Source organism: Ischnura elegans, chromosome 7, assembly GCF_921293095.1.
Source record: "Ischnura elegans chromosome 7, ioIscEleg1.1, whole genome shotgun sequence".
NCBI classification, from domain to species: Eukaryota; Metazoa; Arthropoda; class Insecta; order Odonata; family Coenagrionidae; genus Ischnura; species Ischnura elegans.
The window spans coordinates 3347560-3374973 of NC_060252.1; the positions used below are offsets into that span (position 1 = coordinate 3347560).

General features: G+C 39.5%; 1 protein-coding gene across 1 annotated transcript in view; it reads left to right on the forward strand.

The window, feature by feature from the left end:
• LOC124161873 (N-alpha-acetyltransferase 15, NatA auxiliary subunit) overlaps nt 1–27414 on the forward strand; it is a 215476-nt gene that overhangs the window by 64102 nt on the left and 123960 nt on the right. Inside the window, exons 10-11 of the mRNA XM_046538105.1 lie at nt 14061–14189; nt 21713–21926. Coding sequence (XP_046394061.1) covers nt 14061–14189; nt 21713–21926 — 343 coding nt within the window. The remainder of the gene's footprint in view (nt 1–14060; nt 14190–21712; nt 21927–27414) is intronic.

Below are 27414 nucleotides of genomic sequence, written 5' to 3' on the forward strand. Positions count from 1 at the left end.
ACTTCACAGAATGCCACCAAAAAGAAAGCAATTCACTCTCGAGCAGAAAATTGCCATTTTAAAAGACGTTGACACAGGAATGAAGAAATTGGACGTGGCCAAGAAGTACGGCATATCGCCGTCTTCATTGACAACAATTTTAAAAAAGAGAAACAAAATAGAAATAAGCACCATGTACAACGCTGTGAATCCCACGAGGAAGCGATTATGGGCCACAACTTATGACAAGATGGATGAAGCAACATTTAAATGGTTTTTACAAATACGAAGTTTGAATATCCCTGTCACTGGACCTCTAATTTGCCAGAAAGCCAAGCAATTGGCCGTGACTTTAGGTGAAGACGGATTTTGCGCATCACAAGGCTGGCTTAAAAAGTTTCGCACTCGCCACAATATTTTGTGCAAGGGAATATCTGGAGAAGAGATGTCTGCACCGGCAGATTCCATTGCTCAGAGGCAGAGTGGAAAATTAAAGGAGATTATGGTGAGTTTTCCCCCGTAAAATACAGTAAAACCCCTTATTTACACTTTTCTAGGGACCCAAGAAAAAAAGTGTAAACTGCGGGAAAATGCAAATCGTGGGAAATAGAGAATTTTCACTTTTATTCATATACTGGCTTTGGAAATGTTAATTTTTTAATTGTTCACTAAGCATTATTCCATAACACTGTTTCCCTCTGAAGCACAGTGTTTTTGCTGGCAGCAAATATAAGCTCTTATAAAAAATTTTTTTTTTAAAACCAGCCTTTATATTTAGATTACAGGGGATGAGCAACGTTTATATATGACGCAAAGCAAAAAAACTCAGTGACCCCGAAAAACCAAAAGTGACGTATTAAAAAAGTCACTATATTTATTACTACGAATCTGCAGGCGCTCGAAGGGAAGAAAAATTTTTTGACGATTTTCGAAAAAAATCTAAGTGCCGAAAAATTTCAGTCCAGAGTCCGGACCTGGGACGACGGAATTCGGACGAAATTTTTCCAAGTCCGAAGCCGGACCCGAGACGACGGAGGGACTTTGAAAAATTTTCGAAAGCGGGGGTCTCGCCGAGTAAAGCAAGACGAATCCCCCAAGCTAGGGCTGAGTCGATGGGAAATTTTATGGTGGATAACTTTTATTGTGGTCGCAAAACACGAAAATCGACCATTTGGAACTTCTTTGATCAAAAACATGTTTTGGGGGGCTATAGGTTGACTGGGGGGTGGTTGGAGAGAAAAAGTTATATTTTCATGTATTGTCATTGGAAATGAAGAAGTGTGCAAAATTTCAGCGTTTTTGCTTCACAGGAAGTGAGTCAAATTTCAGTTACAAGATTTGTACCAGACAAACAGACAGGTTGGTGAGTTGATATAAAGACTGTAATTAAAAAATAATCCTGTTTTGTCTGCACTGAAAACATCTTTTGGGCTGTAACCTTCCAGAACTCTAATATATTCAGTTTCTTTCCAATGAGTTGCTGTCTCTATGTTAACATCTTTGCTTTCACCACTCACCATCTTATATACAAGATTGTACCTATTTTTGATTCTTTCTAACCAACCATTATAGATGCCGTGGAATCTTCGATTCCCAATCTTGTGGGGAAATACTTTTACTCAAGGGCCTTTGGGCCTGTTTACACGATACATTAACACATACGAGTTAATTTCTGCTTGCATGAATGATTTTTGTGGACCGGAACGGGACATGTATGAATGTAGACAGGGGCAGATCCAGGATTTTTTTCTGGGAGGGGCACAGAGGGCCTGACAGGCAAAAGATCTTGTCTTAATTGAGATTAAAAACAAGATATAACAATGACTTTACAAAATTCTCTTTATTTTTATATCAAAGTTATTCTTATTGAATTAAATGATTGAGCCTCCTTGAGTAATACACAAAACAAAGCGAACATAATGATGACCATCAGGGGCGGATCCAGGATTTCTTTCTGGGGGGCACAAGCAATGCCGTATCCAGGATTTTGATCTGGAGTGGGGGGGGGGGGGGGGGGCACAATGATACCACGTTATACAAAATGAACGCAATGATAACCGGACCGTATTAAAAATCTTGCATATTTTTAAGTGTCTGGGGGGGCACGTGCCCCCCCCCCCCCATAGATCCTCCTATGATAACCGTATTCAAATTTTGTCTCTTTTTTTAAGCATCTGGGGGGGCACGTCCCCTTCCCCAAAATCCGACTATGAATGCATGAACCAAATTTGAACAGGTTCTATTTTCTGTTCGTGCATATATGCACAAGTTGGGTGAATACACGGTGCATTTTCGTGTTCATAATTTAGACATTAACTTGTGCAGGTTAATGTACTATGTAAACAGGCCTTTAGATGACACCATTTGCTGGGACACTTGATCAAATGTCCCTGACTTACCTGAATTCTTCATATATATTCTCTTTTTTTGATAAATGTCCGAACTGGTTTGCATATTTTACAATGGCATCGCAATTTTTCACCACGGTATTGAATGTTGAGACTGGGAATCCGAACGGATTGCCAGTCCCAACATTCGAGTCGCCAGCGTTTGAATAGATGCGGGTTCCGGTGTGGGAATCAACTATCTCTATAATTTTCATTTTCTCATCAATTAAAAATGTCCGTTTTTCACCCCGAATTTCCATTTTCAAGCCGGATCAATTCTATTTCCCGTACGAGTTGAGGGTAACTCGGCAGCACACGAGTATCTGACCTACTCCTCGGCGATCAAGTGCGTAGTACAAACTGTCATGGGACTTCATAATTTTTGAAAGTTACAATAGTTTGCGATACACTGCTATTTGAATGGGATAATTCAAGTTTAAATAAGTTTTTTTTTTAAGTATTTAATTAACCCATAATTGCTACGCAACTGTTGAATGAAGTCAGCGCAAATGATCTCAGTTGTCGGTCAAGATAGTTCCGGCATTTATCACGTCTGGTTTCCTTTCAAACTCTCGTATCAAATTATCGACTACATGATTATTATCAATTTCCTTCAGGAGTTCTTGCATTATAATTAATACATAGCTCGATTGCTCAATACACCTACTTTCATATCGTGAATCTTTTTGCCGCTGACAGAAAACGAGATGACGTAGTTCAACTTTCCGACGTTAGTGGCGTTCTGTCCCGCCACATTCAAATTCTTCCCGAAAATAGTTCTCATTACGTCTTCTCTCTTAGATTTTTAAATAAAAATGCGCAAAAGGAAGCCAAAAGACAGTTTTAAGGGCTGATATGCGCGATTAATTGTTTTACTACGCAAAAAATTTTTTGTCGGCACGTCGTGATGCACATGGCGGGAAAACGAAAAAAACACTGCGTAAATACAGGGTTCAATTTACATTGGAGAGATAGGAAATATGACGGGACCCAGAAAAAAACTTGCAATTTGCGGGAAAACGTAAATTCCGATAACGCAAATACGGGGTTTTACTGTATATTCAACGCCGACGAGACGGCTTTCATGTATCGGCTGCTACCTGAGAGGACAATGGCTGTAAAAACAGAGAGATATACCTGTTGAGCATTTAGTCTCTCTCGATCAACTGCGGCATGTTTTTGTGAGATGGTCCTTGGAAGGAAAGCGAACCGTTCAGAAAAAATTACCAGATTTTTTAAAACAAGTTTTATTTTATTTTTGAGAGCATCAGCCATCTAAATTCTATTAAGTTCTATTTATGTTGATAGTGGGATATGTTATTATTTATATGCAAGTCAATTTGCTGTTTGTTAATTACTATCCTTTTGTTTGCACAGTCTTGTGTCTGCTAAAGAGCATTTGAGTTACTTGTTTTAAAGCTTTCTTTAGTTTTACAAATTCCATAAATTCCATGGAATGCCCACGTATTGTGATATTATCTTTAATATTTAATAATGCTCTTAACTGGCTGTTACCAGGAAGACTGGGATATATCTTCTTGAATTTCAGAGTTACCTGAAGTTTTAACATATTATTATTTATAAAGAATTCTTCAATTTTGTGAATGAAATAAAGAAAGTTATTTGTTAACGCCACAAATAATTAAAAATATCAATTACACTTGTCCCTAAATGTGCTCCTATCAAATCTTTGTATGATTTTGTTCAATTAGTGATTGGCTTTAAGTTCTTGCTTTGCCAATGAGGCCATATCAAAGTTTTACATTTTTAAAGTAAATTTGAGAAAATTAACCATATTTATGTGGGTAACATATCTTATTTAAGTGAATTTATGAATAGATATCAGTCCTTTATTTGCTAAAAAGCATTTCAGTACATTAAAATGGGTCATAACTTCTGTAAAAGGGATACCTCTGTATAACAAAAACCTCTATACAACAAAATTTTTTGGTCCCTAGAATTTCATTATAAAGAGGTTTGACTATAGAATAATTGGTTTTTCTGCATGAGAATATGAAAGGATCAAATAATACATGATTCATTCACGTAGTATGTAATCTTTATTATAGCTGTGCAAATAACTTTACCCAGGGCTCTCCCTAGCAGTTTGGCTGAATGTATTACTTAAATTTGTCATCATAATACTTGAGGTTAATTCATTTCAATTGTGTCTATGGACCTGTTTTAGGCATTAATTTTCATTAATTCAAGTTTAACATCAATTGTCATTCATCTCCTAATTCTGACAATAACCATCAATGTTCCTCATAATCTTTACCTTTATGCATTCAGAAGAGAAACCTCACAAGGGGCTGGGATAAGGAGAATCTGTTGGTGAATGCATTGCTGTATTGAATTGTTCAGAATTTATCATACTCGACTCGAGGTCAAAAAGTGCCACTTGCACATCCCTATCAATATGTATCATTGAATTAAATTGCAACTGCACAACCTGCGACATAATGACAATGTTTAGAATAACATTGACTTCGCAATCGAAGAGGTGCGGGAACTGAACAAGACGACCACACAAGGGGCGATCTCGAGAGGAAGTGATGGGCGGCAGATGAGCGTGCACGTAAATGAGTGGGAAAGGAGCGTGAAACCTCCTCCGTCTTTCAAGTTACGTCGAGGTTACGAATGAGGAAGTTAAGGATGAACAAGTCAGATTTTGCTTCAGTGACGTCGTTGCCTTCAAAGTGGAGCTGGGCGAATTATGTGATATATGCAGTTGGCGTTTCCAATCCGTCTCTACCTGTTTGAGGGGTGAATGCAGCGCTTGTTTCTTTGAAAATTGTGCTGTTTGGACAATGCTGCATATTAGTACAATCTAATTGTAAATAGAAAACTTACTGGCAATCAAATTTGAGCTGAAAAATAAACAGATATATCATCATTCATCAGCAATGTGGTGCGTTTGGTCTAATTCTTTTTTAAATCTCGAGCATGTCATCTAATTGTCGAAGCTATCGAGACATCTTCGGGCCCAGGAGGTCACTCACCTAGCATTTGTCGTCTAACAGAGAATTGAAGCAGGTGGGCCAAAAAAGGTCAGTTGGTGAGTCAGAGTAGGGATGATGCACGCTTCAATTGATCTCTTGTAATTTGATATTTTTCTTTGAAGGCAATGATTTATGGTCTGTGTGATCTCGGAACAAAAAAAGTCCGAGGCATGAGCTGATGGAGGGCCGAGGGTGGTTTTCTGAAAATAGTACGTACAGTAAACTCCTGATTTTACGAAGTCAGTGGGACCGGAAAATTGGCACTTCGTAAAATCGAGTTTCGTAAATTCAAACCTTTTTCATAAGTCACGAAAAAAATGTTCGCTTTTGTTTCTTCCGCCGTTTTTTGTCTTTAGTGGTCTTATTTAAATGTTTTCGGTGGTTATTCTCGGTATAATTCATAGAAAAGGCTTTTTGCTATCGATTTATGATGTGAAAAATCGTTAAATAATTATACCACCATAAAATTCCCATTTCTTGTTCATACTTCAACATCAACGATCGCTAAAGAAATTCCCGACCAGTTTTAGAAAACGTAATCAAATAATGAATTGCAATGTTTATTATAAGAATTAACAGTAATAAATTTGTGGTTAGGAGCCAATAGCTACTATTAAGTATGCAAAAGATAGATATTTGTTTCTGACACCCACGGAATATTAGCGGCAGCCGGCCTAACCGCCATTTATGTCGCCCTCTATCGCTCAGTGGGTGCTTTCCATTCATGCGACTCACGCGTCGACTTGTGTCGACTCGCGGCATTTGTTTATAACTCTCCTATTCCTGTGCGTTACCGTTTGTTGACTTGTGTCACAACAGTCGGCGAAACACACCGAATGGAATACGAAATCCGCGACGCAAGTCGACGTGTGTCAATGAATGGAAAGCATCCAGTGACGAGAAAAAAAGAAAAACAAGGGTCTTAGCCCGTTTCCAAAATAACCTTCGTAAGTTAATATTTCGAGTTACTTCGTATTTTCAGCAGAATGTGCTATATTTTCACTGAGATTCAATTACGATCATAAATAACGTAGGATGTGATTATCTTCTGGCGAATATTTGAAGTAAATTCTGTTTGAGTTCTCCGTCCGACTACTGTGTTCCATCATCTTCGCAGACGTTGCCATAAAAGACTTAATTCTTCATCAGGACTGTATTCTTCATACCGGGTGTGAGGTGACCTGTTCATATAGTATGTTTCTCTCCTTTTATGCCGACAGGAGCAAGGTTCCAACCGGAAAACGACAGGAGAAACATCTTACAGTATCGGAGAAATATAGGTAGAAACGTTATTATCCACATTGATTGTTTTCCTACAAGAGACGTTTTATCATTTCTCAACGTGGTTAAGTATTGGTTCGCTAGCGTGAATTCCCAAAAAATGACACGCAAAAACCTGTACCGTCACCGAATTTAGTTTTCGTGTTCCTTTCTCCGCCGTATTGAAAGTTAGGCAAAGGATCATTGACATAGAGAAAAGATTTTCTTAGTTTTAGCACTAAAAAATAGTCGTGCCATAATCGTAAATAAATATAGTGTGGAAAGAGCAAAGAAATTAATTTCAATTGAAAAGTCAGCTGAGAAGAAGAGAGACAATTATAAGCGCGGCACCATTTTCCCGATAGTGGAAGATACTTCTTCCGCCTCTCTCCGGTTAATAACTTCCCCCCGTTGCAGGTAAAGATGAACCATGCCCTTCTCCACAATCGGGGAACGTTCCCAGTGGGTGGGGTGAATAAGAGTGGGATGGGGATTGCCTGAGGGAAGAAGTGTGGTCAGCACAAGGACTGGTGGAGGGGGCAGGACAAAGAAGGGTGGGGAAATGGCCTTCAGCTCTGCCTCAGTCTACTTTTGGGGGCCGTATTTTTTTGCGACGCACACAAGCTCAGTCTCCTTAGGGAGGGAGTGAATGGGAAATGCTGGGGAAGGAGGGGTTTGGGATGCGTAAAGTGGGTGTCAGCAAGATCAGCCAAAGGCGGCAGGAGGAAAGGGACGGCTTTGGAAAGACAGAACCCCGCAGAACCCCAGCATGGGAGAACGGGGAAGCGCGTGAGAAGAAAGTTCATGGTTAGACTTGGAAGTGCGTCTTCATTACGAGAAGCCTTAAATATAAATTGGCGGTAAATAGAGCCCAGTACTTAAGATATTTAAGTTGTTCATTCACAAAGGCCAATATATACACGAAAAGATATTATGGCGCGGATTGCATGTATCAACGTCCATTTCGGGATGTTATTAATTTCTGTTCCCATTTATAAAAGTAGCAAATAGATTTGAAAGAATGATAATCATGAATAAAAATATCTAAATCGATATCCAAACGCACATGAGCAAAATAGATGAATGTATACATACCGATCCATCGCAAGTAATACCGCTCAAGCTTCTTCCGGTATAGGACTTTAAAATCCTGGATAATGCCTTGGTCCAAGGGCTGGGACTTGCTAGTCGGGTTCGGGGGTAAAAAGAGGACTCGAACATTAGCCAATTTTAGATCTTCCACGTATTTATGAACGGTGGCATTATCCATTATTAAAACAATTTTGCTGTTCTCTCCAGCAATTTTTCTCTGTAGACGTATAACTGTTTGCTGGAAAATTTCTCGGGTCATCCAGCTGTTTTTATTTGCATGGTAAAAAACGGGGAGGGCTTCCAATTTTAAATGTTTTAAGCACCGTGGCCTTTCAAATTTCCCAATGACAACGGGCTTATTTTGTCCGTGCCCGTTTGGTTGACGCACAGCCCCACAGTAACACGCACTTTACTCTTTTTCCCCCATGGCACCTTTGCCCTTTGAAACCCAGGGTTGCGTCAGGTAATGCATTAAAAAATAGCCCAGTTTCAGGGGCCAGCGAGGGTGAGCTCGTCGAGGAAAGGGTCCCGGATTAGGGACCCTTCGAAGTGCTTCGGCGAAAAGTAGTCAAGTATTCTTCGAAGTACGTTCACAGCAGTGCAAAGGGTTAATTAGGGGTGTACGAAATACTCCGCGCGACCTTCCTGACATGTTAAACTACGAATTATTGTCGATGCTATGTTTACGAACAGGCACGTAAATAGGGGCATAATGTCAGCCGCGATATTTTAACTGAACTCCTACTCCCCCTAAATTCCCACAGTGAGGTTTTTGGCGACCCATTTCTCTCCGAAGTTACATTATCATTTACGATTTCGCACTTTTGATGGACCACAGTTGGAAGCGCTGATTTTTTTAGCTACTTACGCCGGCGTAACTAGTTTTGTTGGCAATTTTTTCGCCGTAGTTCGTATAAACGAATGCCATTTGCTCCTAGGGACCGAGCCGAGGTTCGTAAATTCAAAAAATTTCGTATAATCGAAACTTCGTATAATCGAATAGCGCCATGTATTTAGCATAGGCTTTTCACCGGGACCGCAATATCACTTCGTATAATCGAAAACTTCGTAAAATCCTGCTTCGTAAAATCAAGAGTTTACTGTAGTTACTTTTGATGTGGTTATTATACTACGACTCTTAGATTCCCCCGATGATTGTTCAATCTTTCGGGAAGAGTCACACTCTGTGCCTATCGTATTTTGCCTTGAACTTTCCAATGGCTGAAACTCTATTGCATAACCCCTACATAGATTTTAAACAAAATGGTTCATAAGTAGGACAAGCCTTGTAGTGCAACAGCGCGTGCAAAGAGAGAGGCCGTTTTATAAACATGAATTTTACAATGGATGGCAACAACAAACGCTAGAGAGAGTAAGGAAGCAGCTGTGGTGCATCATATGCCACACCAAGGTGTTGGACCGGTGGATGTGCGGTTGTGACTCCCAACCGGATGGCCCACTTTCAAATTTTGGTGCAGGCCGGTATTTTTCGGTCTGTTCCAGATATATTCCAAGATGCTCGAGTGAGTTCTGGCACAGTGTTCCTGAGAGTTGGCCACCAATATATAAACAAGCCATCTCGGCTGCCAAGGCCAGTCTGTGTATTGAAGTGGTAATAAACTCTCCTCTACAGAAATTTCATGAGAATTTCATTTAGCGTAGCTATTGCTACACAGCAATTTACAAAAGTGATGCACGATTTCTCGCATTCTCATTACGATCTATTATGTTTTGCAGTATTGATTATCGACATGGAATAAGTCTCATCATGCGGTCTAATTTAATAATTATACAATGCAGTCTTATATTTACAATACACCGATGCTTTCACTGAAGTGCAGAGTGGAGAAAGACATGAGACCCTAAACAACGCGAGTGGAATCCAATTCAGGAAATATCCAGAGCAGAAGACACTAACCGAGGGGCTGACCACCCAACACAATACATTTTTGTAACAAAAAACTCTTGAGGCCTCTCAAGGCCATCTGAGATTCCGACCGCTAGTGGACTGAAATTTGACACCGCAGAAGGACGATGACGGCGTTCTCCACGACGTTCTCAAATCTGGGGAATCGAAAAGACATGTTGATGCATTATTTCTAGATTTTGAGATAGCTTTCAACACAGTACCACAAAATAAACTTTTATACAAATTACAGTCATGCGGATTAAACGAAACCATGGTAAAGTGGATATGCGACTTTCTGAATGATCATAAACAAAAAGTAGTTCCTGACGTAGTTAAAGTAACATCAGGTGTTCCACAAGGAAGCATAATCGCCTCCCTGTAGTTCATGATATATGTTAATGACCTCTGCTCCTGAATTAGCTGTAAAATACGTTTATTTGCTGACGACGCTGTCATCTGTCGTGAAATTAGTGATCACTCTGACTATGAAATTCTATCATCTGACTTAAACAACGTTCATTTGTGGAGCCAAGAGTGGGGACTCAGCCTTAATCTGAGCAAATGCATGTCAGTACATATTTTGCAGAATTTGTCCAATTTGAACCATGTTTATGCTGTGGATGGTATTAACATAAAGCCAACAGTCGAAGTGAAGTACCTAGGTGTTACGAAGCTATGGTGGGGAACAAATATAAGAAATATTTGCGGCATAGCCCTGAAGAAATTAGGGTTTGTGAAGGGTATTGCGGAAAGATTTTCGGATGAGAAAGTAAACGGAAGGTCCTCTTTTGCACTCATCTGACCGCACCTTGAATATGCAGTGAGCCAATGGGATCCAATGAAGATAGACTTAATCGGCGAACTGAATAAAATTCAAAGGAAAGCGGTGAGATTCGTCAATAACCGCTAACCTCAGTCTCCTCCCCTCCATTCTTTTCTTCGCTCTCAAGTCCCCATTCCACCCGTGCAAACTTCCCCTCCAATTCAAACTGCAGGGGGCGCTCTTGGTAATAATCCCAGAGACCATTGTCGGGGAGTTCTCTGGAAGTATCCTTCCCCTTAAGCCATGAACAATTGTTGTCACCAAAAAAATTGGGTTGGATTATGAAAAATTGGCCGTGAACTCCAAAACAGTTTTTTGCTGGCAACAATTGGAGTTTTTGGCCAGGTTTTTCATGATCTGGCCTACTGTGCAGCAGCTCATTTGTTTTCAGTTTGGCCGCGTGGCTTGTAAGACCACCGCAAAACTGTGAGAGGCATGTTAAAGACTGGCTATGGGGACAGATAGAAATTAGTTTTAAGAGATTGTTATATGGAGTAGTATTCTATTTGCGAACAATACTAAATTCTGTTTTCTGTATTCCACCATTCATCCTAAGGTAGTAGTTAATCTGAGGCCATAGCAGTGAGTTATATTGAGGTGAAATGAACCATGTTACTCTGAGGATAGCATCTATTTATTTTTTTATTTTTTATTTTATTTCAATAAAGAGATACACATACAGCAATACTGCCAATTTAAAGTGCACTTATAACAACAAATATTAAATAATTAAATAATAATGGTTTGATTACAAATTTAAATAGAATAAAAAAAGAAAAAACAAACATTTATCCGGCTATCTAGTCATTTATGCGATAAATATGTTAATGCCCGATGAGTAAAATTTTTAAGTGTCAGACCAAACGGATCAATAACACTGGGTAGAGTATTCATTAAAAGGGAAAGCCTATGGAAAAGAGAGCGCTTAATTACAGATAGCCTGGGTGTAGGGATGTGGAGTAAAGAAGTAGATCGGGTGTGGCGGGAAGGTACTCTAATGTTGAGGAAGGAAACAATGTCAGGACTGTCGAAGTGGGAGTTAAGGGTATTATAAATGAATTTGATGTCTGATTGAAGTCGGAGAAGGGATAAACTAGGGACGGATAAGAGGATAAAACTGCACTAGTAGGTGACTCGCGGAGATTTGGGTTTCTAAATTTTACAATTTTTGCAAAAAAAGTTGTAACACTGTTAAGGGTGGCAAGATTAGTGGGGGCAGACATTGACCAAATTGGGGAGCAATAGTTGATCACCGGAAGAACTATGGTTGAGAAGTAGGATTGGAGTGCCTTAGTACTGGAGATATCCGTGAACCGGTAGAGTAGTCCTAAGAGTGACATGGCTTTAGATTTGATCGCATGAATGTGTTCAGAGAACAGAAGTTTTTGGTCCACAATACAGTAGACTCTCGTTAATACGAACAACGTTGTTACGAAGTTCTCGTTATTACGAAGCAAACCGTTGGTCCCGTCGAAAAGGCCTATCCAAGCTATAGTAACAGAAACGTTATTACGTAATTTTCGTTTTTACGAAATTACGAACCTAAGTCCCGGTCCCAGCGGTTACAATATGAACTTTATTACGAAGATGCACGCACAATTCACGGCATTTAGGTGGATATTCACTACACTTAAGTTTCAATAAATGCGCCACGTTCAAGTTATTCTCGCTTACTGTGCCTAAGAGCGTCAATTATGGTTCTTTATTCAGTTTACACGCAACATCATATAACTAGCTTCATTCCTGTGTAGTCAGGGTGCCCTACTCATAACCGTTCGTAAATAGGATGTACAGTCGGTCCTCTTCCTATGCACATTCGATTTACGAATTTTCAGAGATACGAGCATTCAAAATTTTCAAATTTCAAATTTGGCGCCTTTCGATTTGGCCGATACTACGCGGTGTGGCGCTGGAAAACTCTCACTGTGATCATGATCTGAATTAGGTATCAATGAAAATGGTGTGAATTTAGGAGCTGTTCAAAGTTTCGCCCGTTCTTCCTCACCGCGGGAAGCTATTTTTTCGGCTCCGAATGCATCGCAGGCCCTGCTAGATCAGTTCGCCACAAGCGTGAGTAAGCGCATACGTGTAATGCAGTGTTGCATTCCGCAGGATAACCGTACTCTGCGATAAATTACATACAGTCCGGCTGGCGAGGGTTGTCCAATTACGGCACAATAGGATGGAAGGATAATTCTGCGCCAGCATGGTTTAAAGCCAATCGCTGTCCCCCAAACGCACCTCACACTCGCCTAGTCATACAACGTTGTCAAATGCACAAACGAACACCGAAATAAGCCTGATCCACCAAAATAAGCCCATTCTTCGAATCACAAGAACAAGTAATTCCTCAAGTTATTCCTCTGTCCTTAACGCTCGTCGTCCCTTCCGGTTCTTTTCTTCATGGAACACTTTGTCAGCGTTTCCTTTTCTTACCTGGCCCCCTCACAGCCTACCCAGACCTAGACCATTTTGTCTGTTTTTGGAAAACTCTCAGTGGCCGGACTGTAATTTTATCAACCTAGGAACAAGGTCTTGAGACGCATCTAGTTTGAATATCGAAGTTCATGTATTCGGGAAGATATCAACCCTCGATTGCGTCATGGCGCAGTCTTCTGTTGAAAAACTGAAACAAATTATCCTGTCTATATATATTTCCGCGTAATTTAATCGCGTTTATAATTCACCATTCCTTTCGACGATTCCTAAAAGAAACGTTCTTACGAACTTCGTTATTACGAACCTCCGATTTTTCGGTCCCGTGAACTTCGTAATAACGAGTCTACTGTAATTCCAAGATCTTTCATGGATGACACACGATTAAGAGGCAAGGAGTTAATTGCATAATCAAAAAGGATAGGAGTTTTCTTCGCAGATATTGTCATTGTGGTGCACTTTTTAAAGTTCAATTGCAGCCTCCAGAGAATGCACCACTTTGTGGTCTTTTTTACGGCATCCTGTAGCATATTACAGTCTGCGAGAATATTTATCTTTTTAAATAGTTTGCAGTCATCAGCATAGAGTAATGTATTGACTTGGGAAGAACGGACAATGGGGGCAAGGTCATCAATAAATAGGTTGAAGAGGTAAGGTCCAAGAACGCTACCTTGAGGCACTCCGGAGGTAACGTTAGACCAGGAAGATGAGATACCAGCGAGTATTACTCTTTGGGATCTGTCACGGAGGAAACTGGACAAGAGACTGAGGAAGTTGCCATGGATATTAAAGCGGAAGGCGAGTTTATGCAGGAGAAGTTTATGGTTTAGGGTGTCGAAGGCTTTGGAAAAGTCAAGAAAGATGGCGTCAAGTTGGGACTTTTCGGCCATCGATTGATTGTACGGCATGTTGCTAAAATATGGATAGGTTTGTAAGACAAGAGCGACCCGGAAGAAAGCCGTGCTGATCAGGGGAGAGAAAGGGAGAAGTAAAGTAGTAAAGTCGGTTAAGGATGATCCTTTCACAGACAGAGGAAAGAACGGGAAGTATTGAGATGGGCTGGCTTGATTTAGGCTGTGTCGATGGTGTTGTTACAATTGATGGTGCATTGCTTGCTTGCTATATAGGAATTAAGGAATGTAATTGCTTGTGTCTGTTTGTTTGGTTCACAGGAGGGCGTGTCTGCCATGGAGAACCTGAATGAGATGCAGTGTATGTGGTTTCAGACGGAATGTGCGCTGGCGTACCAGCGGCAGGAGAAGTGGGGCGAGGCGCTGAAGAAGTGCCACGAGGTGGACAGGGTGAGTGTGTGGTGTTGATGAAGCAATGATGACTTTGTGGGGAATATCACCGGCAGCATAATTTGTCATTTAAACGGGACTCACAATTATTCAATACATGTGTGTAGTTATTTTAACATGAAAACAGAAAATAAAAATACAGGCAGAGATAAAAAAAATGAGCTCAAGCTTCTAAATTTTCATTGTTCTGCTCACAACTTCGTCGGAGGATGAAGCAGAAGGATGTGAATGATTAAAGGAAGGCAGGCTGGGGATCATGGTAAAAGTGTTATATTATAGGTACAAGAACAATATTATAATAACTTTCATATAATTTTAGTGGCCACTAGCTTGTTGATACATAAGACATAAATTGTAGTCAACAAGACGAAAAAGAATTGGGAATGATAAATAAACTAATTGCCTAGGATACAGCAATTGGCTCAATGTGATCAACGCATGAATATAATCAAATGACACTCCCCCTTGTTGAGCACGTTGTGAAAAAAGAAAACATTTAAAATCTTAACTTAAGAATGGTACCAGCCAAAAGCATTATGTATTATCACATGCTGTAGGATCACTACAAAAAAATTGACTATGTGTACTAGACAAAAAAAGTAAATCGATGAGTAATTCCTAGTAGCCCTGCTTTATGAGAAAATTCTTACAATTTAGGACCGGCTATTGCTTTGGTCAACATGTCGGCAACATTTCTACCAGTGGACACACATTTAACCGCAATATCACCATTTGAAACATGTTCACGAATATGATGCTGTCTGACCCTTAAGCCTTTATTTCTTTCTGTAACTCTTTACCTTTCAGTCATTACATAGGCTTCAATATTATCAGCATAAATTACACTGGGAGACAGAATTTCAAAAACTAACTCTGACAATATCTCTCTCAACCAAATTACTTCCCGGGAAGTTTCATCCTAGGCCAAATACTCTGCCTCATTTCTTGAGGTTGCAATAATATTGAGTTTTCTGGACCTCCAAGCTACTACTCACCCAGACATTGTTATCGCGTATACTGCTATAGATTTACTGTCATGGATACTGTTTGCAAAATCAGAATCTGAAAAAGTCACTGGTTCAATTGACGATTTCTTGTACACCAAATTATATCCCATAGTCTTTTTTAGAAACTTCCATGCTCTCAATACACCAGTCCACCTTCAGGGAGTTGGACAATGGCAATATTGGTTTAGTTTATGAACCTTTTCCCTACTAAAGACGTAAATATATGTGTGGTCGTTTCTTGGCCCGGGAGACGAAAGCCATATATTTTCGTCAGAGATTTTCTTACACAAATGAACGAATGCCGATTATATACGTTTCCTAGCTCTTCCCCTTTTAGGGACGGTCGCGGGTGTACGACGTCTTTGTTTTGGGACCCAACACTTCGGGGGTTAGGCTTCACCCTTGAAATCCGGGAGCAGGTACCCTGACCCTACGTCTTTTATAACCCCCTCTTAGCGGTAAGGGACTGCGGTCATGCAATTGTTTATCCAGTCAGTTTTTGAAATAAATATTTGTTCTTTTCTCAAGAAATATAAACTGAGAATATAATTCTTTGTCTTTTGAGCAGCGTTTACATTTTTTAAACAAAATTCTACGATAAATATTAACTTATATCTCGAGTTCTGTATAAATATCAACATGGAAATTGTTGCTGCATTAAATGCATTAATATTGACCTTAGAACTTTGTTTAAAGTTTGACAATCCTCAGAAAAAAATGAGAAATTCAATTCAAAGTCTGCATATATGTGCAAGCAACAATTATCCATGGCCAAATACATATAAGCAATCCATAAGTTGACCAAGAACCAATGCCGCAGATAGGGTCGTAAACCTGGAAAGAAGGGAGCACTACTACTCTCGGAGTCCGAGATAATGCAGAGTCCCCACTGTAAGGGGTAGGAAAAGGTTGAGCTGAGAGCGTGTAATTATCCGCAAGACCCTTCTTAACGAATGTCCTCCAAAAATGATCCGTACCACAAGAAAGAAGAGTCTTGGGGCTCAGCTCAGCAGTCAGTCAAGTGCTTGTGCCACCCACCCCTCCCTCTTGCTGAGTGGTTGTCTCGTTCCCGCAACGTGACGCTAATGTTTTTCTAAACATTGTTAATTGTGTTGCAGATAGTGCAGTTGCAATTTAATTGAATGATATACCGATAAAAATGTCTTTCATTGTGTAGAACATTTTTATTGACATAAAGGGACATTGACATCATGTGCGTGGACTGTGACGTGAAACTATCGCGAGGAAGTGGAAAATCCACCTCGCTGCAACTGAAGCATTTGCAGGTGAAGCACAAGTCAGTATGCGATAAGAAAGTGATAAAATTCTGGGGAAACTTATGTTAGGAATATCAAAAATCAGTCTATGGCTTATTCGAAGATTGAAACCTATTTTCATTTCCAAATGAAAGTGTAACAGTTGACATCCTGAGCGTGTAAAGACTTTATTGTTTTTAAAAAATAATTTGAAAGCTTATAAAAACGATTTTTAATCAGTAAAAATATTTAGACACGTATGTAAATCTAAATAGCATTCCTTTGATTGTATTTACCCAGAAGAAACTGGAATAATTACTTCGTTTTATAGCAGACAATTGAAAATGTGTTAGGATCCGAAAATATCAGAAGATCCGGCTCCGAAAATCAAGGATCCTATCCGGATCCAAATCCTGGATCCGTTCATCCCTGATTATTATAAAGTTGCAATAATATCAACATTAAATGAAACTCCTCCATAGGGCTAAGGGAATGAAGTCTTGAACTTGAAGCATTAGTACTCATCACAATAACAACCTTTCGCACACAATGGTCCACTTTGAGAATTTAAAATGCTAGATTATATGTTATACAGTGGAACCTCGTTAAAGCGAATATGGGCTATAGCGACACCCCCGCTATTACGAGAGAGCACCGTCAATTGACCCTATAATAAGCGTGTTAAAAAATTCGTTTTTACGACACCCTTTCGGTGCTGCCTCTCGCCATAGCGAGGGTTTCACCACCGGAAGACTTTCATCAAGACTCCTTAACCTCTGTAATTGCTAGCGATCTGTTAGAAATGAAGTTAATGGAGTGCTCAGTCTCAAATTTATGTGGTAAACTGTCGTTGGATAAATATAATGATTGACGAAACAATGCTTTGCATGATTATTATTCAGTGCGGCGCTTATAAATTGTTTGAATTTGAGTCGTTATTTGAGTAAGGAAATTTAGTGATGCAAAAAAACATCGCCTTTCGTCTGGATTTATGCTTACGTTTATCGGATAGATGTTTATCTGTCGCCGCACCACTCCTGTTCCTGTATATCTGTTCGCAACAGGTATATTGGCTATTATTTGCTCCACCTCCGGTAAAGCGACAATTTGCTATAGCGAGTGTTTATTAGTGCACCGTGGGGTGTCATTATATTGAGGTTGCACTGTAATTGTTTCTTGAATGGTGGAACAAAAATATCAATTAGCTCTCCAACCGCATTAGTCCTCCGAGTATAATTCAAAAGTAAATTCACTGCATTATTGGCGTTAGAGCTGTAAATGATCTTGTGGGCTCTCTGCGAACTAAAAAGATAGTGAAATTTCTACCCTGTAATTTCTCTAGAGATATATTTTCTCCATTTTTTCACTTCCATTTATGTAAAGAATTTCTGCTGCGCTAGCTGGGTCCATGCCTTGTATAGGTTTATAAACTAACGAGCAAGGTCTGGGAATGCATCTTCTTCTTATATCGAGGACTTGCACATACTTTAATCATGTATATTATACACTTGACTCTGAAGATTATAAGTGCGGGAGATTGAAGAGACAAGAAATTTTGACAGTGTTTTTTTTTCTTTCGATGATTCCTAAAAGAAATGTTCAAATGAATTTCATTATTAAGAACCTCTGGTTTTTCGGTCTCGTGTACTTCGTAATAACGAGAGTCTAGTGTATCACCACCAAGATTTTCTATGGCGCCGAAATAACATACAGTAAAACCCCGTATTTGCGTTATCGGAATTTACGTTTTCCCGCAAATTGCAAGTTTTTTTCTGGGTCCCGTCATATTTCCTATCTCTCCAATGTAAATAGAACCCTGTATTTACGCCGTGTTTTTTTCGTTTTCCCGCCATGTGCATCACGACTTGCCGACTAAAAAAAAATGTTTGCGTGGTAAAACAATTAATCGCGCATATCAGCCCTTAAAACAGTCTTTTGGCTTCCTTTCTTGCATTTTTATTTAAAAATCTAAGAGAGAAAGACGTAATGAGAACTATTTTCGGGAAGAATTTGAATGTGGCGGGACAGAACGCCACTAACGTCGGAAAGTTGAACTACGTCATCTCGTTTTCTGTCAGCGGCGAAAAGATTCACGATATGAAAGTAGGTGTATTGAGCAATCGAGCTATGTATTAATTATAATGCAAGAACTCCTGAAGGAAATTGATAATAATCATGTAGTCGATAATTTGATACGAGAGTTTGAAAGGAAACCAGACGTGATAAATGCCGGAACTATCTTGACCGACAACTGAGATCATTTGCGCTGACTTCATTCAACAGTTGCGTAGCAATTATGGGTTAATTAAATACTTAAAAAAAAAACTTATTTAAACTTGAATTATCCCATTCAAATAGCAGTGTATCGCAAACTATTGTAACTTTCAAAAATTATGAAGTCCCATGACAGTTTGTACTACGCACTTGATCGCCGAGGAGTAGGTCAGATACTCGTGTGCTGCCGAGTTACCCTCAACTCGTACGGGAAATAGAATTGATCCGGCTTGAAAATGGAAATTCGGGGTGAAAAACGGACATTTTTAATTGATGAGAAAATGAAAATTATAGAGATAGTTGATTCCCACACCGGAACCCGCATCTATTCAAACGCTGGCGACTCGAATGTTGGGACTGGCAATCCGTTCGGATTCCCAGTCTCAACATTCAATACCGTGGTGAAAAATTGCGATGCCATTGTAAAATATGCAAACCAGTTCGGACATTTATCAAAAAAAGAGAATATATATGAAGAATTCAGGTAAGTCAGGGACATTTGATCAAGTGTCCCAGCAAATGGTGTCATCTAAAGGCCTGTTTACATAGTACATTAACCTGCACAAGTTAATGTCTAAATTATGAACACGAAAATGCACCGTGTATTCACCCAACTTGTGCATATATGCACGAACAGAAAATAGAACCTGTACAAATTTGGTTCATGCATTCATAGTCGGATTTTGGGGAAGGGGACGTGCCCCCCCAGATGCTTAAAAAAAGAGACAAAATTTGAATACGGTTATCATAGGAGGATCTATGGGGGGGGGGGGGCACGTGCCCCCCCAGACACTTAAAAATATGCAAGATTTTTAATACGGTCCGGTTATCATTGCGTTCATTTTGTATAACGTGGTATCATTGTGCCCCCCCCCCCCCCCCCCCACTCCAGATCAAAATCCTGGATACGGCATTGCTTGTGCCCCCCAGAAAGAAATCCTGGATCCGCCCCTGATGGTCATCATTATGTTCGCTTTGTTTTGTGTATTACTCAAGGAGGCTCAATCATTTAATTCAATAAGAATAACTTTGATATAAAAATAAAGAGAATTTTGTAAAGTCATTGTTATATCTTGTTTTTAATCTCAATTAAGACAAGATCTTTTGCCTGTCAGGCCCTCTAGTGCCCCTCCCAGAAAAAAATTCTGGATCTGCCCCTGCCTACATTCGTACATGTCCCGTTCCGGTCCACAAAAATCATTCATGCAAGCAGAAATTAACTCGTATGTGTTAATGTATCGTGTAAACAGGCCCAAAGGCCCTTGAGAAAAAGTATTTCCCCACAAGATTGGGAATCGAAGATTCCACGGCATCTATAATGGTTGGTTGGACAGATTCAAAAATAGGTAAAGTCTTGTATATAAGATGGTGAGTGGTGAAAGCAAAGATGTTAACATAGAGACAGCAACTCAGTGGAAAGAATCTGAATATATTAGAGTTCTGGAAGCTTCCAGAACTCTAATATATTCAGATTATAGGTTACAGCCCAAAAGATGTTTTCAGTGCAGACAAAACAGGATTATTTTTTAATTTTTGCTGCCAGCAAAAACACTGTGCTTCAGAGGGAAACAGTGTTATGGAATAATGCTTAGTGAACAATTAAAAAATTAACATTTCCAAAGCCAGTATATGAATAAAAGTGAAAATTCTCTATTTCCCACGATTTGCATTTTCCCGCAATTTACACTTTTTTTCTTGGGTCCCTAGAAAAGTGTAAATAAGGGGTTTTACTGTAGTTTTAAAACGAATTTTAGCAAAAAATAAAACCACGTTCACAAACCTCTACTTGTATCTCGATTTCAGTATAAACATCGACATGGAAATTGTTGCTCCATTAAACGAATTAATATTGACGGAATAGTTTCGTTCAAAATTTAACAATTTTGAGAATAAAACAAGGAATTCAATTTAAAAAAGTCTGCATATTACGTGCAAGCAACAGTTATCCACCTATCTAATTAATATAAACAAAGCATGATTGACTGTGAAACAAAGCCACTGGTAGGGTTATAAACCCCAAAAGAAGGGAGCCCAACTACCCTTGTAGTCTGAGATAATGCAGAGTCCCCACTAGGAAGGGTTGAAAAAGGTTGGTGCTGAGAGTGTGATTATCGGCGAGAATGCTCCGTGCAGAGGGGTCGGAAGAGTCTCTTGGGATCAGTACAGCAGTCATGCTAAGGAGAAAACTCCACTGCCTCGAAAAGGGTTAAGCTTAGCCTCAAGGTCCTTTAGTAAGATAACATTTTTTTGGTTGTGTAATGATTTTTTTGTTGAAAGAGGAAATGAAGGTGAGAATACAGAAGTCACATTAATTACATGTACAAAAAGAATGCCAGTGTAAAAGTTGCCTCTGTGTAAACAAGTGTCTGGGCCATGGGTAGCATATGGATGGATGCAGTAGCTCTAAGTCGCAGTTGAGTATGTAGCTTTGGGTGTGGTAGGCAGTGACACTTTGACTGGCATGGAGATGTATGTGTTCGTGGTGTCATGTTTAGCAAACCACCTTTGCCGAGACTTATCAGAAGCATCCAAGGAAGATGAAGAAGAAGGCAGCAATGCATGTGAGGATGTGGGATGTTCAGGCAATGATGAGGGTGGATTAGCTAGAAGACATCATTAGGGAGATGAAAAAAGGAGAAATATAGGATAATAAATAATAAATAGACCAAAGAACCTAAGAGTAAAGCTTACTCTAATGATGCAGTACACTGGTCCTGACCAAATGAAGGAAAATATGAAAGGAATCATAAAGATTCTTTGGTAGTAAGTGGGATATTTGAGAAATACCTTCCAAGATGTGGATTGAAGTGTAAATTTGGATTTGTAACTTGATATTTTAGAACTCAAGAATCTGTATTTTTATGTGGAAAATTTCCCAATGGTGTGTTAAGCTAACAGTGTCATCCCCCATTATGTTGAATCTTATGCTGTTGTCCCCTCCCTTGCTTGTTCTTTTTGTGCATTCATTTGCCCCTTGTGATTGCAGCACTTCTCGGAGGTGATAGAGGACCAGTTTGACTTCCACACTTACTGCATGCGCAAGATGACGCTGCGCTCATACGTGGGACTTCTGCGGCTGGAGGACATCCTGCGTGCGCACCCATTCTATTTCCGTGCTGCCAAGTGTGCCATTGAAGTGTACCTGCACCTGCACGACTGCCCCTTCAAGGATGAAACGGCTGAACAGGAGATGAACACGGGTGAGCAATCAACTCTTAAATGTTTCACCTTGTGTGCTTATCTGTTACTTTGGGGAGGAAGGGCCTCTTGTCGTTATGGCCATTACCGGCATCCAGATGGGATTATTGGAGGGCTTAATTACTCTGTCATGATGCAATTGCATTTAAAAGAAATCGAACCCGTTTAAGGATTGAGCATGTGTATTTCTCTGGAAGCAGTCCCTAGACACACAGTCCTCCTTTCCTGACTTATGCACATATTTGTTGCATACCAGGGGAATCAAAAATTCTTCTATGACTTCCTCTCCTTAAATTTGGACAAACACAAAGTTTCCTTATTACACATAAGGACCTGAGAGAATTGCTTAAGCTACGTCCAAATTCACCTCCAAGGATCCTGCCAAGGTTACCTAGATGCCTTGTCCTTCCATTCATGGCACCATTGTTGAAGGATGGCTGAACTGAGCTGAGGACACTGGGCCCCTTGACCTCCTAGGAAAAGTCCGTGGGAGGGATTTGAAAATCCAATGGTTGCATATGGTAACATTTAAGTTTTGCCATTGAATGCATTGGAACTAGACAATCTATTTTTCCCACTGACTGTTCTAGGGCTTACGAAGAATTTTGAATTAACAGCAAAGTAAACCATTGGAAAAGAACTGGCACAATATCCAATGAGATGTAATATATCTTAATTTTTAAGTACCTGAGGAACTGTGACTGCAATTAACGATCCTTCTATAAGTTATATAACAAAATTATGTATGTTGGGCACCAAGATGCATATGGCTCCATAGTGGCAAGTTAGAAGGCATACTTAGATTGTCTTCATTATTTAGAGCTCAGTTATTTCACGGATTAATTACTTGCATGATAGATAAAAGGCGAGCTCTACGGCCTCAAGGTCAACTGGGGAATGAAACACTCCAATGGCCGTAGAAGGGGATACGGCCATTACGTAACAGGGCCATTGGAGTGTTTCATTCCCCAGTTGTACTTGCCTAAGCTCGCATACATGTACCTGGAAGCCAAAAGCATTTTTATCTTCCTATGGCATACAGATGCTTAGATGTAGTCAACTTGGGTGGCAAATTTGTCTGTGTGTCAGTGGTCAGGGTGCAAGCTACCTACAGTAAAACCCCTCTTTTACACTTTTAAGGGGGACAAGGAAAAAAGTGTAAATCGCGGGAAAGTGTAAAATCGAGGTTAGGCTCAATTTAATGAAAAATAACCCCTTTAAATATAGTTAAATGTTCTATTTTTCATATGAATCATGCTCTAAATCAATAGTAAGTATAAAACCTTTAATTATGATAACAAAAAATTAGAGATGTGCGAATAGTATCCGCGAATACTCGAATGCCTCGAATACTAGGAAGTATTCGATATTCGAGGTCTCGAATAGTTATGCGAAAAGTACCACCTCGAATACCTCGAATACTTTGAATTTCGCGTCGTACACTGTCGCATGCACGTTGTTGGTAGTTGACTCGGAAAAATGTTGAGAACTCTAGTCTTTTAGTGCATGCAGCACCGTTTTAGGCAAGTTGACGAACTACATCAAATGCGCGGGTTAGAGCAGTGGAAAGAGTTCGATGTGGGGAACCTAAATTGATCCGGGTGAAATCCGATCCGAAATGAAAAATCCGAAAATCCCCGGTTTCCCCCATCAGGAAAACCTCAGTGCCGTGGGATAGTAACTACGTAGCACAATTCCCAAAATCCGCTTCCCCCTCCATCCATCAGCCCTCGGCCTCTCCTCCGACGCTTTCCTCCTCTTCGAAATCAAACAAAAGCCCCCAGCTCGCGCAGGTTTCGTATAAATGAGACGAAGTGTTTATCATGTGTCATTTATGGCTAATAAGCACAGGCACTTAGTTTGAATCTTTTCCAGGAGATGAAACTACCATAGGGAGAAACTCAGTGCCGTGGGATAGTAACATTGGCGCATTTCCCACGATCTGCTATCCCCCTCCATTCAGCACTCGCCTCACCCACTCTGACGCTTTCTTCTTCTCCGAAATCAAACAAAAAGGTCCTCGCTCGCACAAGGATCGTATTACGAAGACCTTAGCTTCGAAAAAAATATCGAGTTACGAGAACAATGAAAACGTGTTTCATGCCCTCCCCCCTTTTCTCACCCACTGACCTTTTTCTGGCTACCTGCTTCGAAGTTCCCCATTTCTGGAGGTCAACTGCTGTGAGAGTACCGTGGGATACTTACATAAGCGCATTTCCCAAGATCCGGTATCCCTCTCCATTCAGCACTAGCTCTGAGGCTTTCCTCTTCTTCGAAATAAAAAAAGGTCACAGCTCGCGCAGGGAACATATTACGAAGACTTTAGCTTCGAAAAAATACCAAGTTAAACGAGAACAATAGAAACATGTTTCGGGCCCTCCCTTTTCTCCCCCACTGACCTTTTTTTTCCTACCAGCTTCGAAGTTCCCCATTTCTGTGGAGGTCAACCGCTGCATGAGTCATCTATTAGCACAAAAGGTGTCTAAGAATGACTTTCGTCAATTGATGTTACACCTTTATTGAATTAAAATATTAGTAATGCACTCGTAATTTCAAAAAGAATAAGACCAAACACGACGTATTTCTGAGTTTATTTAAGCATTTTACGCAAAGAAATAAATGCCAAAATACGACGGAGACTTAGCATTCTGGCGAAACTCGATATCCTCGCAACTGAGCTTCTAGGAAGTTGATGCGGTATTTTTTTCCGAAAACATGTATCAAGTTACAATTTATGCGTGGTGCTATAAATCATTATTGTTACAGTCCCAGATGAAGGGATATTTTCTCAGGATATTTGGTTTTCTCCCTGATAGCAATTCCAATTCATCTTCTTATCTCGTGAGAACTCCCAAAGATGGACTGAAAATAATTGAAGAAAATCCGGTGGAGAAGAGCTTGTATTTTGCAAAATGCCTCAGATTGTCAGCTAGCCCTTGGTAGCAGTAGTGGGGGTAAAGCGATGTTAGTTGAATTAATTATATGCCCAATTGTTTCCATAAAATTAAAATATTCCATTAATCAGCTAAATTCCTGCTCGAATCCTTAAATGGAAATCAAAATTACTCCCCAAAATCTTGTGTTGCCTTCTGCATATGCAACCGAGTCAAACATTCCAGCATTCATCGTTTAGTATTCGAGGTATTCGAATATTCGAGCAATGATTTAATATTCGAATTCGAGAAATCTGCTATTCGACCCATCCCTACAAAAAATTCCTTAATAGTACTGAACTCTCAATGAGGTAGATCATACAAAACATCAGTCTTCTGAAAGAGATCCTTTAACACAGGACGATAAATAAGTAAATACTCATAAATGAGTAAAACGGATAAACATTTTCCATTGACTCCATAAACTTAAAAAAATCTTCTAAAGTAAAAATATTTTAGTCTTTGGACAAACTAAACAAAAATATTTGACTTAAAATCCATTTAACATTTAATTCAAAACAATATGTATCGACCTTAACTCTCAAAAAGTCTTCTCAAAATTTAAAGTAAATAATTATATATCACAGAATTTAAATTTAACATTCTGGGATGAATTAAGTGATGAAAAATGAAGCACCATTACAATATGTTCTTTCAACTAGCCTTCTTCTGGAAATATTCCATTATCTTTGTTGGCTTAGTCATTTTATTTGTGCATATTATTTCTACCCTTTTTTCTATTATGTCCAACAGCTCTAATTCTTTCTCATTTCCTGCAACAGTTGATAAATGTAGCCTCAGTGCACTGACAGCAGACATAGCACTGATTGTGCTTTCTTTTGGCATTTCTGTATCATCATCATCCTCCTCACTTGCTGCCTCATCACTGTCATGCAGGTCAATAGCTTCATCAATAGCAAGTGACTTACATGTTGATAATAGCTCATCCACTTCCACAAAATCTGAAAAACTTAGTTCATCTCCAAATAATGGCAACTGATCATCGGCTCCCAAAGCTATATTACCACCTCTCCCTTCTTCCAGTGATTCTTTACCATCCTGTTCCAAGTTGCAGTCTTCAGGAAAACTAAATCCTGCTTTTTTAAAACAATTAGCGATTTAACCCATATCAACTTCTTTCCATGATCGTGCTACATAGGCTACAAAGGCTGTGGGAGCTAACGATTTTAGCCGCCAGTGCAGGAGAGAGACTCCCTTTTGGAGGAGACGCACCCCCTGCCAAGAGGGCTGGCCAGATGTAGAGTTAAGCCCCTTAGAAATCCTTATGATAATGGAAAGTGCCCAAGTGCAAGATATCCAGGCAGCGATAAAAATTTGGCTAAATGCTGCGGTCAGTGTGCATAACGTAAAAAAACGTTCCCACACACTATGGGTCAAAGGGGTTCCAGTCCTCAGCATATTTCTTCTGCATACTGTTTGCATCTATTACCTGTCCCTTTAGCTTCCATCAGAACTTTCCCATTGAAATCTAATGTTTTTACATCTTGATTTCCTGTCTCCCAAGTGTCTCTTGATTGATGGGGCTGTTTCACTTCCACCTCATCTCTTTTTCTTTCATATTCTTGCAGCAGCTATTGATCCATATCTTTTTGGCCTTCTTAGATTCTTGGATGACTCAATTCCTCAAGCTCTTGAGGAGTGTTTCTTCGTTAACACGTTCCGTGCTGATGACGTAGCGTCTACGTCATGGCAGCCACTACCCAGTGACTGATGACGTAGACGCTACGTCATGATTCCCTTTTGCGTTATGTTCCGCCCTGAGCGCCAGCCACCGCTGTTAGGGTATGGGAGAGGGTCAGTCACCACTTTTCGCCTGTTTGCCATGCGGAAAGCTCTGAAAAAATTTGTTTTTCGATTTTTTCTGTGTTTTTCTATTTTACCCAGTTTTTCTCTGCAAGGACGTCTTTGGGAGTGGCTTTTTACAATGTATTTTTTATTACTTTCATTTTATAATGCAGAAAACAGTTATATATTCTCACAATTGTTATTATACCTTAAAAAATCCTTTTACAAATATTCAAAGCGAAATAGTAAAAAGATACTTTTGCATTTGACGAGGATAGGTAATTACTTAATTACAAGGTATTTTATCTTTCTTTATGACTTTTAACGCAATGATTAGATTGTGTTTATTTAATTGGTTTTTACAAGAAGGAATACAAATATTTTTCCCTTGTTGTTATTTTTATTTTTAACTTCAATTAACGCTATCGTGGTAAATTGCTTAGCTGGTTGCCTAATTTCGGACATACTCCAGGTATGTGTATTTTTATCCTTACGATATTAATAAATGCTTCCGTTCTTATACTTTTAAAGTTTCCGAGTGAATTTTATTTGCTATGATTTCATCATGGCAAAATTTTGTTATCCCTATGTTTATTTGCTGCTATGCATGAAATAATAAGTATATTTGCATAAATTTTACAATAACTTCAGTAAAGTCCTGGTTCCACATTGCAATTTATTTTTACTATTTACATTTCATGCACAATAGCTAGACTTCCCCATCCTTATGTTCACTAGCATTTGAATTAGA